This window comes from Cyclopterus lumpus, chromosome 22 (assembly GCF_009769545.1).
Source record: "Cyclopterus lumpus isolate fCycLum1 chromosome 22, fCycLum1.pri, whole genome shotgun sequence".
Lineage (NCBI taxonomy): Eukaryota > Metazoa > Chordata > Actinopteri > Perciformes > Cyclopteridae > Cyclopterus > Cyclopterus lumpus.
Genome location: NC_046987.1, coordinates 19,163,841 through 19,182,101, shown reverse-complemented (window position 1 = coordinate 19,182,101; position 18,261 = coordinate 19,163,841). Strand labels below are relative to the sequence as shown.

Sequence of the window (18,261 nt, the reverse complement as noted above, 5' to 3'; positions counted from 1 at the left end):
AGGGGGAGGAGGAGGAGGGGGGAGGAGGCACTGCTTCATCCCCTACAGAGACTCAGTCCTGACCTGGCTTCTGAAAGACAGCCTGGGCGGCAACTCCAAGACCATCATGATTGCAAGTCAGTGGAACAGATAGCAGAAAAGACGAGGGCTGGGATTATGTACTTTTTTTTTTATTAACTACAAATTGCACCCGTTTATATCTATGAGCTTTTAACTGAAAATATAAAGTTAAATGGTTTGCAATCATGAGCGGTTTTAATCAGCGGCTTGAAACAAAACGGTGATAAAGATAAATGTCTGCTACATTTAAAAAAATCTCTTTAAATCTCTCTCATATAACTTTTTTTTGTGATGTGTGTGTGTGTGTGTTTTTTATTGTGTGTTTGTGTTGCAGCTGTCTCGCCCTCCGCTAACAGTTACAACGAGACCCTTAGCACCCTGCGCTATGCCGCCCATGCCAAAAATATTGTCAACAAGCCTCGGGTTAATGAGGTCAGTGGCCGTTTGGAGTCCAATGCCAAGACTTCACGTTTGATCCACATGATTTTTAGGAGGTTGATGTGTGTGTGTGTGTGTGTGTGTGTGTGTGTGTGTGTGTAGGATGCCAGTGTTCGGCTGATCCGGGAACTGAGAGAGGAGATTGACAGGCTGAAGAGCATGCTGCTCAGCTTTGAAATGGTATGGGCACCTTTTATCATTAAAGCTAACGCTCCCTGGGGTACACCCTATGCCACCCGCGCCCCCCCCCCCCCCCCCCCAGAGAAAGAAAAATCCCTCTTAGTGCTGTACGGCTTTGAATGGAAGAGATCTCCACATTACATGTTTTTGTAGCAAAGGCTTAATACAGTGCTTTGTGACGTTTTTTTTAATCCCCCGGGTGGTAAAGATTGTGTGATTTGCATTGTAACGCATGTCACAATTTTTCTTTTGCACAGTGTTTTTTGACTGATCAATTTTCACCCTCCTTGATTGACAGCAGCGTAATCCCAGTCCATCCCTGAGCGACGAGAGGGATGGAAATCTTTCTGACATCGTGCTACAGAACGAACTAAAGGTAACACGGGCTGGACACACACACACACACACGTAAATGTGCATGATATAGACTTAAAACGTCAGTTCATACATGTTACGTGAAACAACTTCCCAACTTCTCCCTTTCCGTATCTAAATAGCTTTTTCCCTATCAATGGTAGATAAATAAATAAAACAAACCATAAACAAGATTCCATTCACCCCTGTTGTATTGGCATGGCAGCAGAGGACATCATAAACCTGTGTAAGAAAATAAGTACATATCTTATCGTATTTACCACCCTGGTTTCGACCTTCCTTCATCCACGTCTCCTCCTCAGGTGGAGCAGCTGACGAAGGACTGGACGGAGGGCTGGAGAGACAAGAAGGAGCTGCTGAAGCAGTACAGCGTGGACATCAACCGAGACCGGGCCGGATTCCTCATCAACTCCCTCCAACCGCACCTGGTCACCCTCGATGGAGACGTCCTCAGCACCGGGGTCGTCTTCTATCACCTCAGGGTACGACGATGATGAGATAGAAGCGCTGTGTTTCATGCGGCGTAATGCTTTCTTGTATTTTGGTATAGTTTAATTGTCCCGTCTTCTATTCAATTCTGTTACTGCTTTTTTGTTGTAAATATTGGAATACACAATTGTTGAGGATTGCAATTCCCATTTCAAGCGTAGCGCTCAATATCCATATTGATGGTGTCATTCATGTTGGTTGTATTGTATTGGATGGTGTTAAGTATGAGCTTTCACTCTGTCTCGTTCTTTGTACATTTCTTTTCATCCCCGGCGACGCATCGCTCATTTGAACTGATATTCTTTGCATTTTGCTCGACTTTTTTCCAACTCTCAAGTTACTGATTCGTCAGCTGTCTCGATTAAACCGATCTCTTTTTTTTCCTACTAGATTCTTCCTCCTCCTCACACTATTTCTCTTTGTTCTGCTAGAAAAACTCTTGAGAAAAGGTGCGTTTCTACTGTCTTTTTCTTTTCTCTCTACCCTCCAACCGTCCTGTCGATCTCCCATCTCTCTGCGTCTGTGTGTCTTCCACAATGCATAAAGCTCCGGTGGATAAGAGGCTCTTAGTTCTGAGGCTAGGACTCAGGGGAGCTTAGGCTGTCCTGATTCTGACAATGACAAGCATACCCTCAGGCCTGACAATTACACTTTCCTGCATGTGAAGAGCCGAGGCCACCTGGGAACGCATGTGGTCTTGACACTATATAAGAAAGCCTTTAATCCCATTTAGATAAGACTTCAAAGTAAACAAATTATATGTTTTTCTGTCGGCTAAGTGAGGATTAGAAGTGAAAGGACAATAGTTCTCTTAAGATCATGGAGTAACATTATTGTCATTCTATCCGCTATACGACCAGCTAATATCCAGAATGCACAAAAGATGTTTTTTGTTTATGTAGATTTTAAATACAGCTGTCATGTTTACAAAAATGCCTCCTTTTTCTTTTTAACAGGAAGGAGTTACCCACATAGGACCTCAGGAACAGTTTGAAAAACCACAAATAGGTATTAATTATTCATTGTTCTCCATGTTTCCTCATCCAGCTGCACATATTTCACAATATCTTTTATTGGCTGTTTGTACATTATGAGAGTGTATTATCCCAGAGTATACACACAGCAAACTGTGCAGCTTTAGACAAAACATACAGTACAACACATGGCAGAATGCATGATAAAATATTACACTGTATATCATGAAATGGACTGTTTACTTTTAATTAAATGCTGCGCTGAATGTATTTAGAAGTACGGTGGCCGCGCAGCTTTCTAACTCTGTACGTGCGATCGTGTTCCTAGTTCTGCAGGGCGGTGCCAGCTGTGAGGTTGAAAACCACGGAGGTGTGGTGACGCTCAGGCCGCTGCCGGGTTGCGTCTGTCTGCTCAACGAGCGAGAAGTCGCCGAGCCCTGCAGGCTGGCTCAAGGTCAGCGCCTCCTGTCCTCGACTAACCTTGTTCACACCGTCTTGTTCCCACTGCATGCTGCAGTCAAACTTAAATAACAAAGAGAAGAAAAAAAGGTTGTAGCCTGTTTTTTAAAGATTCGAGTGTTGCTGATATGCAGGCATGAATATAGCTTTTGTTTTACTGGTAGTTTGACGCGTATCTGGTAGTTCTTTCTTTTTTTTTTAATATATCCTGAGGCAACTGTCACTTTCATGCCTTTTTTTAAAGCTTAGTTTGAGTACAACAATAGAAAGAGAAAGTTATGATATTGTATAATAAATGCCAGGGGGGGAAAAAGCATAAAGTCATGTGATTGTTGCACTGTATGTATGTATGTATATGTGTATATGTGTATATATGTGTGTGTGTGTGTGTATATATATATATATATATATATATATATATATATATATATATATATATATATATATATATGTGTATGTATATATATATATATATATATATATATATATATATACACACATACACACACACACACACACACACACATATGTTATACATTAACATATATATATATATATATATATATATATATATATATATATATATATATATATATATATATATGTGTGTTATACATTAACGTGTGTGTGTTAATGTATAATTAAATACTCACAATGAACAGAATATATTTGATTATTGGCAATTAAAAATATGCACACACACACTTAAAGGTGAAAAGATAGATTCTTCCCAAGGGTAAACGTATAGACTCGTATACACCCGCCCCCACTCCTCCACTGCACCGCGTACACCCAGAATGAGGACAGCTCGTGATAAAGGAGATGTCTCTCGGTCTCCAGGGACGGTGATCACCTTGGGAGGAGTGCACAAGTTCCGCTTCAACCACCCAGCCGAGGCAGCCGTCCTCCGGGAACGCAGACGTGTGAGTGCCGCCCGGCTGAAAAATGAAAACGAAGCCGTCGGTTATGACGACGGTGGTGATAATATTGATGATGAGCAGATACACGAGATGCTGTAATTGACATACTGTTGAATCTAGCGATGCACAATATTGCTTCAGATCGTTGAGCACAGCTGATGTTTTTTTTCCGGTAAATATTAAAGTTGTTTCTTCTCTAAAATGTCCGCAGGCCAGTGAAGGTGGCATGACCTGCACCTACATCGACCTTTGCCCCGCGACCCCTGACCACAGGTAAACACTGCCACCAAAAATATATTCACATAAAACTATATTCACCCAGGGCGATGAGGCCAAAAACGTCTGTCACGATATCAGTGATTAATATATAAAAATATATATCACAATATAGCAGGTTTTCTGTTAATTCAATAAAATCAGTCTATATGAAATCGCCACCTGGTTTTGTATACTTTGCTTTGTGTACTTTTGTATGAATTAAATACTTGACACTTGAACTTTAGTATAAAATAATCAGATTTTCAGAGGAATTAGATATCCTTATATAGATGTATCGTCCTGCCCTATATTCATCCCTCTGTGTATACTGTGTGTTGTGCACAGAGAGCTTTTTTTTCCGCCAACATGCAGCATCCATATTTTATAATTAGGTACATGCGTTGTCATATTCATGTTGCAGAAATAGGGCAACGCTACATGCGTCTTCCTGTTCAGTTGTCGAGATGACATGTGTTTCTAGTAGCCCCCTCCCTCCTGAACAATCCCAGTTAGCTGTTTACAGGACGGGCTCAGCCGTTGCTTGGTTACCGAGACGCTGAACTGAAAACCCACAACAGTTGCATTCACATCAAACCCGCCACCACCTAACCGCTATATTCTAGAAATTTAAATTGTACCGAGGTGAGGTGAAAATGATTTATTTTACTTTCTGGTTTTCTCTTTGCATCACAGTTGCCCTTTTAAAAAAAAAAAAAAAAAAAAAAGTACTTTTTTTTACACTGTATCCATGTATCTGTTTTACAGTGTCGACGATGTGAAGCTCCAAGGCCAGCCGGGTGCATGTCTCTCCCCCAGTGACCAGCCGACTGCGAGGCAGCGTCTGGAGGAGCAGCAGCGCTACGTGGAGAGCTTGCGACAGGAGATTCAGGCTGAACAAAGGAAGGCTGAGAGAGAGCTGGAGAGGGAGCAGGCCCACCTCCAACAGCAGCACACTGAGAGTACGTCGTCTTTCCATTTCCACACCAAAAAACGTTATCTCTCATGTCAACTTTACAAATCCAAGTCAACATTATAGATGGTTTTATTTAACATTGGATAAGCTCTTCAGAATGAGTTGAAATATGAATAAATGTTGTGCATTTGTAAAATATCCATACCTAAATGATTCCCTCCTTTTTTTTAAAAATCCTAACCCAACAGTCCAGCAGTGGATTACGCAGGAGAAACGCCACCTAACGACTGTAGAGCTGAGAATCACCCACGAGTCCGGCGTTCAGACGGACCGCATCCCCTCAACCCTCCCGGAGCGAGAGGCAAGTCGTGTGTCTGAGGATCAGGAAGGTCGCGCAGTGGTGGATCAGCCATCCCGGGTGGTACGGGCCAGGAAGAAGGCGGTGCAGGAGGAGCTGCTCAAGCACCACGCCCTCTGCCGATCCGAGAGTCGCATCCGTCGGAGGCAGTTGCACTACCAGCTGGAGAGAATTGCCCGCAAGCGGCATCTGTTGGAAGCCAAGAGGGAATTGCAGCAGCTGGAAAGGGCCCTGCCTCCAGGACCAGACAGCCCAGAGTCTCCTGATCTGGGCTCCCCTCCAAAGCTCAGAGGAAGATCGTTTGTTCCTCGCAGACACTCGTTCTCGGCAGATCTTCTGTCCCGGCTGTACCCACAGAACACTCCTATCTTCAGGTAAGCACATAGACACACGTCTGCAGAGTTAATAGGGCAGGAAGCGTAGAAAATATATATTCATGTGTGAATGAGAAGGCGTGTCCAACATTTGACTGGTACTGTTGATATCTTCTTCTTCAATTTAGATCCTTTTCTTTCTCTCTCTCCGATAGACACTTCCTCAAAAGGAACAGATCCACAGAACTGACGTCGAATTCCTTCACAGCCTCCATTTCCATCGGCAGCAGGAAGTGGGTTTCAGATGAGTGTATTCCTCGGGAGAGAACCCAGAGTTGTTCCGGTTCGCTCTCCTCGGGACAAAGTCAAGGCAGCCGGAGAAGAGTAAACTCCTCTGAAAACCTCAGAGCGACGGCCAAAGAGGAGCCCCAAGCTCAGCCCTTCCGGGAACGACCAGAAAGAAAACCTCTGCTGCCAAACCGAGAACTGTCTTTCAAGAACAGATCGGATCAGAACTCTTCGGTTACTCTGAAGTCACCGCTCGGAACGACTCTGCAGCCAGTCTGCAAAGAGATTATACAAGGAACCACAACGTGCACAATCAGTTCTCAGATTGTCCCTTGCACGAATGAGACGAATCAACCCCGTGCAGGTAACAACGGACTGGAAACCATTAGGAAGACTTTCGCTTCTTCTGTTGGGCCCAGGCTAAAAACAGCTCTGTCCAAAGTGTTCAGGAAACCACCATCAAGTGTGAGTGGAGGACGAAACCCCAAACCTCTGGGGAGGATGGCAAGCAAATTTCACTGGAGACAAAGAAGAGGCCGCAGCCTTAAAGACGCCAAGATGAACCAAAGCCAATGTGCTGTTAAAGCAGCCGTCTCGTGCGAGGAGCTCGACCAAAGGACCGCGCTTGAGGACCTGAAACAGAAGCGCTGGCATAGTGCCGAGGCACTGATGAGCAAGACCAGCAGATGGGTAGAGAGACAGCGGGGATTGAAGGGATGGGAGGAAGAGCCAGAGGACGGAGATGACGTAAGGTCAGACTGCGAGAGCCTTTTCTCTGTCGACTCTCTGTCCTCTGCTTATGTGACGGCCCTCGCCAAGCAGCTGAGACGCGAGGAAGCGGCTCAGAGCGAAGCCGAGAGCGAAGGCAGTCAAATATCTGAAGACTCCTTGGCTGTGGAGAGCGGTGGGAAATACTCAACAGCGGAGAAACTTAGCCAGACTTACTCATCGGTGACAGAACGCTCCCGTTCACCCATGCGGCACCACGGAACAGCAGAGATCAGTTTAGACTGGGACGGCAGTCAGAAACCTCAGGTAATCCCAGTTGAGACGCACTGGAACCAGCAAGGTTCAAGAGACAGTGGTGCCACAACGACGCCTCCTTCCCACAAGTCATTAGCAGCAGATTCCAGAGACAAATTGACAGAGGACTTTGGGAAAATGCAATTTGGCCCACGCTCCCTGAGCAGCTGCAGCGTGAGGGAGCCCGACAATGCGCTGGCGCTCGCCGACGCCTGGTCCTCCGCAGGCGTTCCCAGGACTCACTGGGATTCTCTGCCTTTCCAAAGAATAATAATGTTCAGAGGCGTACAGAGCAGCAGCGCGACGAGTCCAATCGGCATGAACCTCTCGGACTGTCGGAGTGGACGTAGCTCTTCATCCACCAGCACCGAGGGCGTAAACGGTTCAACGGGTACATCAGAACTATTAGATTCTCAGGTTCTAACACCAGAGGAAGCCCTGAAGCAAGTAGGATGTTGTGTGGAGCAAGCGGAACCAACAGGGAACGCTGTTATGTATTCTCCCGACTGCATCAAGGGTCCAGCACGCTTACTGAACGTAGAACCTCAAACCGCTTGCGTGTCACCCGCTGAGATCTACTGCACTGAACAACAAGCCCCACAACTGAAATTGCTTCAGGTGTTAACGGATGCACCTGACATGGCGGTCGTTTACACCGCAATGTCCTCTGACACTAACATATGCACGTCGGGTTGTCAGTCAGTAATGCAGCTCTCTAATACTAGCCAAGGTCAAGTATTAAAATGTATGTCTGACCCTGTAAGTGTCCTCAACCCGTCTACTGGAGAGGAAGTACCATGCGGTCTGGATGGTGCGACAGAAAAGTTGAAAGATATGAACCAATATGAGTTTGGGAACGGCGAACATTTATCTTGTACGCGGGACAACATGTCGGATGAGGCTGAAACCAAAGGAGCTCTGATTGAGCAGTGCATTGCACTACAGCAGGAGCTCGTTAAATCGGCTTTTAAAAACACCAGGAAGAGGAACCAAGACCAGCAGGATGTGTTCACGGGCAGCTCGAAGATTCCAAAAAGGAGCAACGGCAGAGACATGGTAACTTTCTGCTTTGCGGCAGTTGACAATCGGGAAGATATTTGTCCCGGTGACTCAAAAGGAGAACGATCTGCCGTGGACGCTGACGGCTCCCGATTTGAGTCCGTTTGTGACGACGGTGGCATCAGACGAGACGCGGTGGCTTCAGAGGCGTTGCCAGTTTCTGATCCCATGAGAAGGCGACTTGGACAGATCTTTGAGGACTCTGAATGTGGTGACAGTGGATCCTCTGCAGGAGAGAGGAAAGTACTTGGAAAGGGAGATGTAACAATAGAGGAAGCGGCTGCAGAAACAAAAGAGGGCGAATTGCCATTTGATGAACCCAGAAAACATCAAGAAAGTAGAAAACACATATGCAAGTCGGATGCCATTTGTAGCGCCATTGACCTGAGAATCTCAGAAGTGGTCAAAGAGCACGTGACATTGATTGACAGGAAGGGCAGGAGTCAAAGCATGTTTGCCTTGTCGTCCTCCGCGTGTCATTTCAGCTGTAAGAGCGATGAAATGGGACGGCAAGAACAAAAGTTGATGGATGAAATGAGCGAACAGGGAAAAAAAGGAGAAATCCTTGAAGCACGCCTTGCACCTGAAAGGATGAAGCCTGAAAACAAAGTGGACGCCAGTGAACACCTGGCATCCGATCTGTCAGCTGAATTAGGAACCAGCCACGAGAGCGACGCGCTTCAATCCGCTGACGTTACACAGAAGATGGAGCGCGTGCATAACTTTTCTGCCAAAAACAACAACAACGTCCAAACAAATATGACACTCTACAACAGAGAGTCTGAGCACTCCACTGGCAACGCCACTTTGTCCTCGATTCCTGGTTCCTCCATTGATCCTAAAGGAAAGGCCGTGGTGAACGATGCTTCGTGTCAAGAAACAAATGGTTCATGTAAGCAAAAAGTAACTTTGCACCTTAACGCCGTCATCCACGATGCGTGCTTGAGTGAAGTGGACACGCGGAGCTCTCTGGACGCCCAAGTACCCAGAGAAACGCCTCCCACCCTGGGTGACGCAACAGAAAACCGTGGCTGTAAACGTGAAGAGGACGTCGGCGTGGAAGCCGCATCTAACGCTCAAGATGATGAAGATTGTTCGCCCGGGCAGAACTTCCAAAATAGTCCTCGCACATCTGGTGCCACACAATTATTATCCGATGGAGGAAGATGGAGTATTTCATCTAAAAAGGCCAAGGCAAAGAGGTTGAGGAAGACTAAGATCCAGACTCATCCCATGTCCTCCATCGAGTCCTCTCCCAAGTCATCGGATGAGGACGAGGAGAACGACGCGACCACCCGAGTGCATCACGGCCGGCTCTCGTCGAAGTGGGTGAAGCTCGGCGCTCTGAGTAACGGCAAACAAGAAGTCAGACCGGTCGGGAGTGAAGATGCAGATGTGTCGGTGAGCACATCTAAGATGAAGAGTAGAAGTGAAGTCAAAGCGAGTAGAGATTACGCCCCGAAAAGACACTCCTTAGGAGTTATGTCGCAAAGGACAAATGTAGAAGATATCGTCTTGTGTGCAAAGAAAAGCGAACCGCAGCGGGACTCCCCGATGCATTTCGCCTCCAGCGACATCAACCCTTTCGTTCACCAGCGGCAAGGCGAGGACTCAAACCCACAGTGCTACAAGAACCCCGCGTTCGGGAGTGCCGCAGACCTGTCCTGCAAATCTCCACTTTTGAACAGCGCCGAGAAGCAGATAACGAGATGCTGCAGCGTCGACAACGGTTTGAACGGGCAGAACTCGCCCTTCTGTTCCCATCTGAGCACTTACGCCACCAGCAAGGGGCTCTCCAGTACGCTCAGCAGTATGGACGACGACGAGGAACAAGGGAACAAAACCTCTCGGCTCTCGAGTCGACAAGCGTCTGTCGGTCATTTAGAAAATCTGACGGCGACCGACGGTTCTTTAAGCAACAGCTGTGGCTCCAGTCGGATGAATGAAGTTATGCTTGCGTACACGTCTGAGAAAGAGTCCCAGGGAAGCAAAGTACCAGCTCAAAGGAGGAGGACTTGCGAGTATGGCACTCAAACTGAGCACGGCCTTCAGACGGTAACCGGCAGTGGTGCTCCACAGAGGAGAGAGCGGCACAAAAGGAGTAACACTGATGTACCCGCTACACAGAAAGCCAGAGTGGGAATAAAAGAGTCTCCGACGTGGGCCAGTATGGAGAGCATGTCGGCTCACCTCTCAAAGCTGATTGGCAGCACCTCGGACCTGCTGGGGGACGTCCAGGAAATGAGAACGGGCGAAGTCTCCAAGTCCAGTCCGAATCGCAGCGTCCACGCGTCGAACGTCGGCGTCTCTCACAGCGAGTCTGGCGACGACACGCAGAGGGACTGCTCAACGCAAACGGCCGTCGACGTCGGCATCCAGACGTCGGGGTCTTCGGCGCCGGCCGCGGAGGGAGTCGCCGCTCATCGAACGCCCGGCGAAAGGTCCAACTCGCACGAGGTCAATGTGATCGTCAAAGTGATCGGTTCTGAGGTTGTCGACGTGTCCCGAGACAAGACCGCGCACCGCCTGAGTACAGATGACCAGATGCAGAGCAGGCCTGACCTGAGCTTCAACACCTCTGCCTCCCAATCGGAGAACAAAGCACCTCCCGTGAAGACGCCGGGCGAATGTCAACGACACGTAAGATCTGCTTCTTCGCGATGCTCGAAGCAAAGCACGCTCGAGCCGCCGCCGGGTCACAAAAGTGTTCCGACATCCGAAGTCTCTCGCAGGTCGTCGCAAAGCGGCCACCGAGAAAAGCCCCGTCCCTTTTTAAGAAGCGACCCGACGCTCTGTTTAAAGAAACGAGCGACGTACACGGACCGCGCGTCCTCTCCCATTCGTACTGTGGGAACAAGTTTACGCGTGAAGCCGAGAGGAAACTGCGAGTCTGAGAGCGACCGCCTCGCCGCGTCTTCTAGCAAACGATCCGCTCGCGCAACCGCCTCAGAGGACGAGCAAAGACGCGATTGTGACGCGTCCTCTCGTGCATCAGAATCCGTATCACTTGAGAAGGTGAGTGAAATGAGTTGCTCTGTGAGCGTTGGTGCATCACTGGGTAGATACACAGACACTGATGTTGCCTATCGCGACTCCAAACGCCAGAGTTCCTCTCAGCAGTGGAGGACTTCTCCTTCAACAAATGGTTTCACTATGCGGAGCCACATCTCTCCCATCTTAAGACCAGCTGACGTGCACAAACCGCAGGCTAAAGCCACACATGGAACAACGTCAAGCTATTCCCGGCGTGCAGTGGATTCTGTAGATCGTTGCGTTGACTCGCACAATCCATCCCCGGTGAGCAACGGGACAGTTGAGCTCCAAGAGGACGACGCGGTGTCACTGGCGCTCAGCGAGTGCAACACGGACGTCCTGATGAACATCGAACCCGTCACCGGCACGGCGTCCCCGTCTCAACGCTGCCGAGCGGCCCCGGAGGACCTGCCCATGCACAACAAGTTCACCAACTGGTCGGGCGTCAACCTTCAGCGACCGAAACACCCCAACAAGCCGGGCACACATGACGACGACGACGACGAGTGGGGCGAGACGGAGAGTTCCGGCTCGATCGTGGAGTCCGACAGACGGGCCAGAGAGATCGAGAGGCTGCGACAGGAGAGGGAGCAGGTGATGGCAACGGTCAGCCTCAACGTGAACCCGAGGCCGCTGACTGTGGAGCTGACGGAGGCCAAGCTCCACTACGGCCTCGGGGAGACGGACACACTGTTAAAGATGCTGTCCCCGAGGACCAGAGGCCGGCTGGAGGCGCCGACCGCCGCGTCTACAAAACAGCGGCTGTACGATAAGTGAGGATACGAATGATCTTTATTTGGATATGATGCAATTTGTCTTTCTGATTATGGTTTGGTTTTATTAATGTAAATACTGACGCAAAGAGAAAGATGAACAAGCAAACCTTCATGTCTCAGTGCATCGGTGTTTAAACACAAAGACAAAGTTTCCTACTTTTAGATTAGAATGTAACTTGACCTTGAACGATCTCTTTTTGTATTTATTGTGTTTCTTTTGAATCCCTCCTCTCAGACACCGCAGGAGCATTGAGGGTTTGAGGCAGGAGAGGGAGGAGCGTCTCCAGACTCACCAGAGAGCTCGGAGTCTGAGTCCCGGCCAACATCCTCGCTCATCTCCACAAGAGGCGGGTTCCTCCTCCGAGGTGTCTGCCGCCACACCCGGTGGGCGTAAAGAGTACCTCCAACAGCTCCGCCAAGAGGTGATCGATGGCACCAGGTAAGACTTCATACCCGTGTTAGCCCTACACTTTAAACATGAATGAGTTTTCACTGAATTATCCAAATGACAGAGTACCAGACCCCCGAAGAGGAGAAGGCCGCTGTCCATCCGACATCGAGCAGCTGTTGCGGGACTACGGCCGAGCCCGAGAGGAGGCCAGGACGGAGATCGCAAAGGCAAGAGAGCGACTGCGAGAAAGGACCGAGCAGGAGAAGAAGAGGCTCCAGCAGCAGTCCCTGTCTCAGGAAGTCACGGTCAGTTCTTTATTTTTCAATAAATCAATTCGTTATTTGTTCTCAGCAAAAGATAACTTTCGTGAAATAGTTTTTTTTTCTTCTGACCAACATTTAAAAAAGGAAAATTCTTTAAATTTGACTTTTAATCCATACGACACATACATTTTTTTATTTTTTTTATCTACGACACCACTGAATCATCTTACTAGTGTCTCCCGTTTCCCCGTGTGGTCAGGAGGACCTGAGACATCGGACAAGAATCAGCAGCAGCACTTTGTGCACCGGGTCCAGCCTGAGTCTTTCCTCCGGACCGACGTCGGGGTACAACAGCGGAAACACGCTGCAGCGCGGCAACAGACCGCTCCTGACTGGACAGGTCAATAGATTTGAATAACTGAAATGGAAATCCAGCAATGTGTGTGTGTGTATATTCGGTGTGTGACTTGTGTCGTCGTTACCGTTTCCCTCCAGATCCCAGGGTTCCAGGACGAGGGGCCGAAGGTCAGGACGCGTCCGCCTGTATCTGGTCCTCAAAGTGTGAAGTCCCAGAGAGCCTGGCTGTCTGCCCACGGTGAGGACCGCACTTTATAATTTCAAATATAATATAAAATATTGCCTATCGCGACTCCAACGCGACATTCTCTTTGTTGACATCGCATGTTAATATCTAATGCGTTTTGCTAGACGTCCGCCTCGAGCCTCCTGTCGCCTCGTTCGAGCCCCTGATGACTTCCTCTCCGTCGCCCTCAACTCGCGGGCGTCAACGCACCGCCTCCTTCGGCTCCTCCTCTTCCATATCCACGACCTATCAGGACATCACGTCTAGTCTCCTCGGCCGCGCTCTGGCTGAGGTAACGCAGACCTAGAGTCTAGAGCTCAGATACAGAAAACATACATACAGTTTTCAGCCTTTAATTGCCATTGTTATAGTTTTTGTTCTATACCTTCAAACATTTGTATCGGGTTGAATTGCAAATGTCTTTGTCGACAGGTGCGACTGGCTTCTTCTGGGGATTTGAGCAACCTGCTAATGAGCAAGACCACAGCAGGCTGGAGGTGAGCTCAGTCCTTCTCTTGAATAAACTCATCCAAAAATCATCTCCCCCCTCAAGCCACTGTGTCACTGTCTGAGATCAATGAGCTGCAAAGTGACACGTTAACTTAAAAAAAAACACATGATCACATTATATCATTAATTTGCTAATGCTGTCGGTTTTTCTTTTAGTTACCAGGGAGAAGAGCGAGGCGTACGGGCTTACTACAAGCCCTCCTCCAGCCCGTCGGTCCATGGGTTCCTTGGAGCCGGGGAGCTGGACAGACCTCTGGACGGTCTGTGGACCGCAATCTGCCGGCTGTCCAAGAGCCACATGTACAACCGGTCCGTCCGTTCTGTGTGGACGCGACCACTAGATGACAGCACTCAGCTGGGTGAGGCCAACGCGTCCTCCTCACATGGTTTCTTTACGCCACCTGTGGTGGAAGTTTTAGTCAAGAGCTGTACTTTTTTTTTTTTTTTCTCCATCAAAATGTAGTCACTACTTTTATAAATTTTGATTTTACGTAATAACATAATGCATATTTATGGATTAAACTACTCAACTGGATATAAAATAGTTGAATTTAGTTCCAAAAGTAATACTTTATTCTAGTTTTCTACATTTAACATTTTAATTGTTCATACTTTTAGGTACATTTAGCTTGTTTCTCGCATCCTACGTAACATTTTTGGATGCAGTTGGAGTATTTTTACATCGTAAGAATCTGACTGCCTTCTCCACCATGTTGGTACACGGTTGCTGGAGTGCGAGACGGTGCGTGCTAATAATGTTGACTTTAGCAGACCTGAAACATTAAAATAATTTATAATTATTATTTGCAACGGCAGCTTTGCGTGTTTGGAAGAGTTTACCTTGCAAATATTACTTGTATTGTTGCAAGAATATAAACAGAGGAAAAAGCATTTCTATTTTTTTTGTCATTTCTGCAAAACTATTTATACTTTTGCAAGGATACTGCAAATGTATTTTGCTTCAAATGATGAGTCTGCATTCACCAGCTATGTATAGTACAGTAGAGTACACATTCATCACTGATGGCTTGTTGTGTTTTAGTGCACCACCAACTCCACTCTCACACCTGCAGCACGAGGCATTTAATACCTTCGCAACATCATCGGGCCTCACATGTTCATTGTATTATGTAAAATGTTCCTTTTATTTCCAGGTTTTCATCTGACACATTGTCTTTTTGTTGTCTAGTTTACGTACTAACGGATCCGTCCACCTGCCACCTCAGCCAGCCGCGGGACTTCTGCTGCATCAGCACCGAGTCCAGACAGGTACGAGCGCAGCTGCAGAATCAACCACCCGGTCCACGGTGATCACTGCTCGTACGCGGTTCGCCGAGCATCATTTTTTTTCCAGCGTGCTCGTTCACAAAGAACATTTTCCATTTGCTGTCAGATTTTAGTGCTGCAGTTAAACCAGGATCAGACGGTGCTTTTTAAATGAATTCCCACAATTTATGATGAACGGCGTTTGTCATCCACGAAATGTAAACCGCGTACTATTTTTTTCGACACTACCTCGTGAACAACGGCGAGCGTAAACAACCCCGACCTCGATGCGGCGTGGGAGAAAACCTGCTCGGTTATCGCTGATCAAAAGGCGGCGGCGCCTGTTTTTTAAATTTTTTAAATTTCTTTTTCTTTCGCCCCTCCGCCTCAGGCCGGCTTGTGCGTGCTGGCCATGCAGTCCGTGTTCGAGGAGTCTCTGCCTCGTCCCAGCGTGGATGCCGTCCGCGGGGAGATGATGCCCAGTTGCTGGATCCTGCAGCCGATTAGACGCGGCGGACGGGACGCCACCAGGGTCGTCTACCTGCTACAGGTGAGAATAACGTCTCATACATCGTAGTGTTACTGCCACTACGGTAATGGTCAGTTTATTTTTTAATTCCACCTTGAAACGTCTTCTCCAGGTGGACTTGGGAACTCCGTCCTTCCCTCACCGACTGTCGAACACCGTCGCCAGAAGACACGCGGCCGTCATCGCCGATCTCGACGTTTTACTCGCCGAATCCACGGGAGTCATGGCGACGCATCAGCAGTGAGCACTTGGACTGAACTGTCTCCTGCACGGAGTTGGTCTGTCCTTTTGAATTTGCACCTGAAATTCATTTACTTGACTTTTTTATTTTATTTTTTATTCTAAGAGCACTGTTCTATTATTTCCCAGTAACAAAGATGAAGCTTTTTCTTTTTTTATATATATATATATATATATATATATATATATATATATAAAGATATTTTTTGATAAAATATTGAGACTGTATTTTTATATTTGCGATGTACATGAATACATGTAACAATCATAATCCTATTGTACCAAAGATGAAGTCCAAGGGAATGACTTGCTGTGACACATTTAGTGTTCTGCGTTTAGGTTTAAACGGCTTAATAATTAATTATCCTCGACCGCAAAGCGATCCCACGTTATCGCTTCATCAACGTGACGAAACGGGTTTAAAATAAATTGAGTCGCCGCCATTTAAGTCCATTAATATTGCTTTCTATATTGTTATGTGGACAGACAAATATGTCAACGTCAACAAGGTCAACATCACAGCTGGAAAACCTTGTTTTTTTAAAAATAAAATAAAATTTAAAGAGTCCCATCAACAGATAATAAAAGTTGCATTGATTTGATGTGTATTTACTACACAAGTGTGTTTACGTTCTATCTATCTATGATGGATGGATAAATAGATGCAGCCAGCTCTGTTGTCACGGTGACGGGTTATACAAGAGGCAGTAACACTTTGTTCCATATCTGGGTCAAGCAGGTTTTTTTGCAAATATTTGCATGTAAATGCTTCGTTTCATCCTACTTGGATAGATAATGAGGGGGGGGGGGGGGGGGGGGGGGTTGCCAAATATGATTATAACATTAAAGCTGGAACACTGAGATACATGGGGGAGTATTTGAAGGTCAGTTGAGTTTATTTCATTGTTGTCCTGACGAGATGAACCAAGTCCAAACATTTGAAGGAAACATTTGTAAACACAGTTTAACCCCCGATTGGTTCGGCGTGTGTGTGTGTGTGTGTGTGTGTGTACACGTCTTTCCTCATTCACTGCTTATTCTAACCACCCAAAAACCTTGATAAGATGAAGAAAAGGTCAAATATATGTGAGGGGACTGTATGGGGGTTACACTTTGAATTTAATTCCAGGCTCTCTTTGCAATTTACATGTGTGTTAATTGCATAAATTGTCACAATTTAAATACTTTTTTAAAGGTTAAGAGGAAATATGAAGAACCACGGGGGGGGGGAGGGAGGAAGTAAAATAAGGTTCCTCTACTCCCGATAACCTTTGTGCAGTCCCCGCTGGATCGGTAATGTGTTGCGTTGAAGGAATCTTGAGGATGATTAGGCTCCGCCTCCTCCGCCGTTATTTGTAATGTCATCTGAAACCAGGAACCCAAACCTTTTTTAAAAAAAACCTTTTGTAGCAGAACAGGGATTTTAGGATAGAAAAAGTTGCCAAAGTGTCCTTGAGCAAGATGTTCTCACCTGTTCCTCAAGTGTGTGTGTGGTATTTATTTGTGTTCCTCTTGCGGTCTGTTTTTAAAATGCCATTCAATGTGTTTTCTATTTTCTATTTAAACGCGCGTGTGTGTGTGTTCACGGCCGCTTGCACGAAATCGTTAATGCATTTATTGAGAAGTGACTTTGTTTTTTTGTTGAAGCTATGCAGGCGCTGATCAAAGGACTGCGCTCCACATATGAAGCCATATTATTTACAGTAGTCGGATTGAGATTTAAAGACGTTTCCGGGGTAACCAAAGAAGACACAGATACGGTGTGAAGGAACATACACAACTTTTTGTACTGATTTTTCCTTTTTTTTAAAAATATGTTTCTATATATTTGTACATGTTCCTTTTTCTTTCTTTTTTTTGTAAGAAAGCATTGTTATTTATGTTTTGATGACGTGTTGTAAGTATTTTATTATAAACACCCTGCTTCCCGATGCTAATGAGATGTTATGTGGCCCGTGTGTTCGGCCGTTTTTTATATGAATACAATACATATTTAAAAGTGAATTGTGTGTTTTTGCATTTTTTTTTGTCATCTCTGGTCCCAGAATTATTCTTAATCCTCAATTATCATTTGCAATTAGACTAAATATGCTTGGGAATTGAACCTCCGTGTCTAAATGTGTCTGAAGAACAAGAGAGTATTGAAAACAGTCGAGTACCAAAAGCTCAGATTTATATCTTCTTTTACTTTCTTAACTTTTCTGTAAGGAACAAAAGTATATTTTTTCTTTGTTTTGGTCTCTAAACCCACAAACACCCTTCAATGAGCCTCTTTTTTTAATACGGGTTTATTTGTATTTACATGTATCTTCTCTGTGATGCACCTTCACATAACACTTTACCAAATGAAGCACTCTTTGGGCTCATAGACATGAATTTAAACAATGCTTTATATTCAATTCAGTTTATTTTGTATAGCCCAAAATCACAAATTACAAATTTGCCTCAGAGGGCTTTACAATCTGTACACATACGACATCCCTGTCCCAGGACCTCACATCGGATCAGGAAAAACTCCCCAAAAATAACCTTTCACAGGGAAAAAAGGGAAGAAACCTTCAG

General features: G+C 46.3%; 1 protein-coding gene across 1 annotated transcript; it reads left to right on the top strand.

Moving 5' to 3' along the window:
- The first annotated feature begins 6 nt into the window (after positions 1-6).
- Positions 7-16,505, top strand: stard9 (StAR-related lipid transfer (START) domain containing 9). Its single transcript, XM_034562604.1, has 22 exons — positions 7-116; positions 395-492; positions 601-678; positions 977-1,054; positions 1,356-1,535; positions 2,499-2,550; positions 2,845-2,970; positions 3,816-3,898; positions 4,107-4,168; positions 4,919-5,112; positions 5,315-5,798; positions 5,954-11,914; positions 12,153-12,356; positions 12,430-12,613; positions 12,831-12,971; positions 13,067-13,166; positions 13,280-13,446; positions 13,587-13,651; positions 13,821-14,023; positions 14,854-14,933; positions 15,322-15,480; positions 15,572-16,505. The coding sequence occupies exons 1-22, from the start codon at positions 107-109 to the stop codon at positions 15,701-15,703; spliced, it is 8,841 nt and encodes a 2,946-aa protein (XP_034418495.1). The 5' UTR covers positions 7-106; the 3' UTR covers positions 15,704-16,505.
- The last annotated feature ends 1,756 nt before the right edge of the window (positions 16,506-18,261 follow it).

Bases quoted from the DNA above. Each gene is read 5' to 3' on its own strand.
- stard9 (XM_034562604.1), top strand. The intron at 12,972-13,066 runs GTCAATAGATTT...GTTTCCCTCCAG, and splicing joins GACCGCTCCTGACTGGACAG to ATCCCAGGGTTCCAGGACGA. The intron at 15,481-15,571 runs GTGAGAATAACG...CGTCTTCTCCAG, and splicing joins GGGTCGTCTACCTGCTACAG to GTGGACTTGGGAACTCCGTC.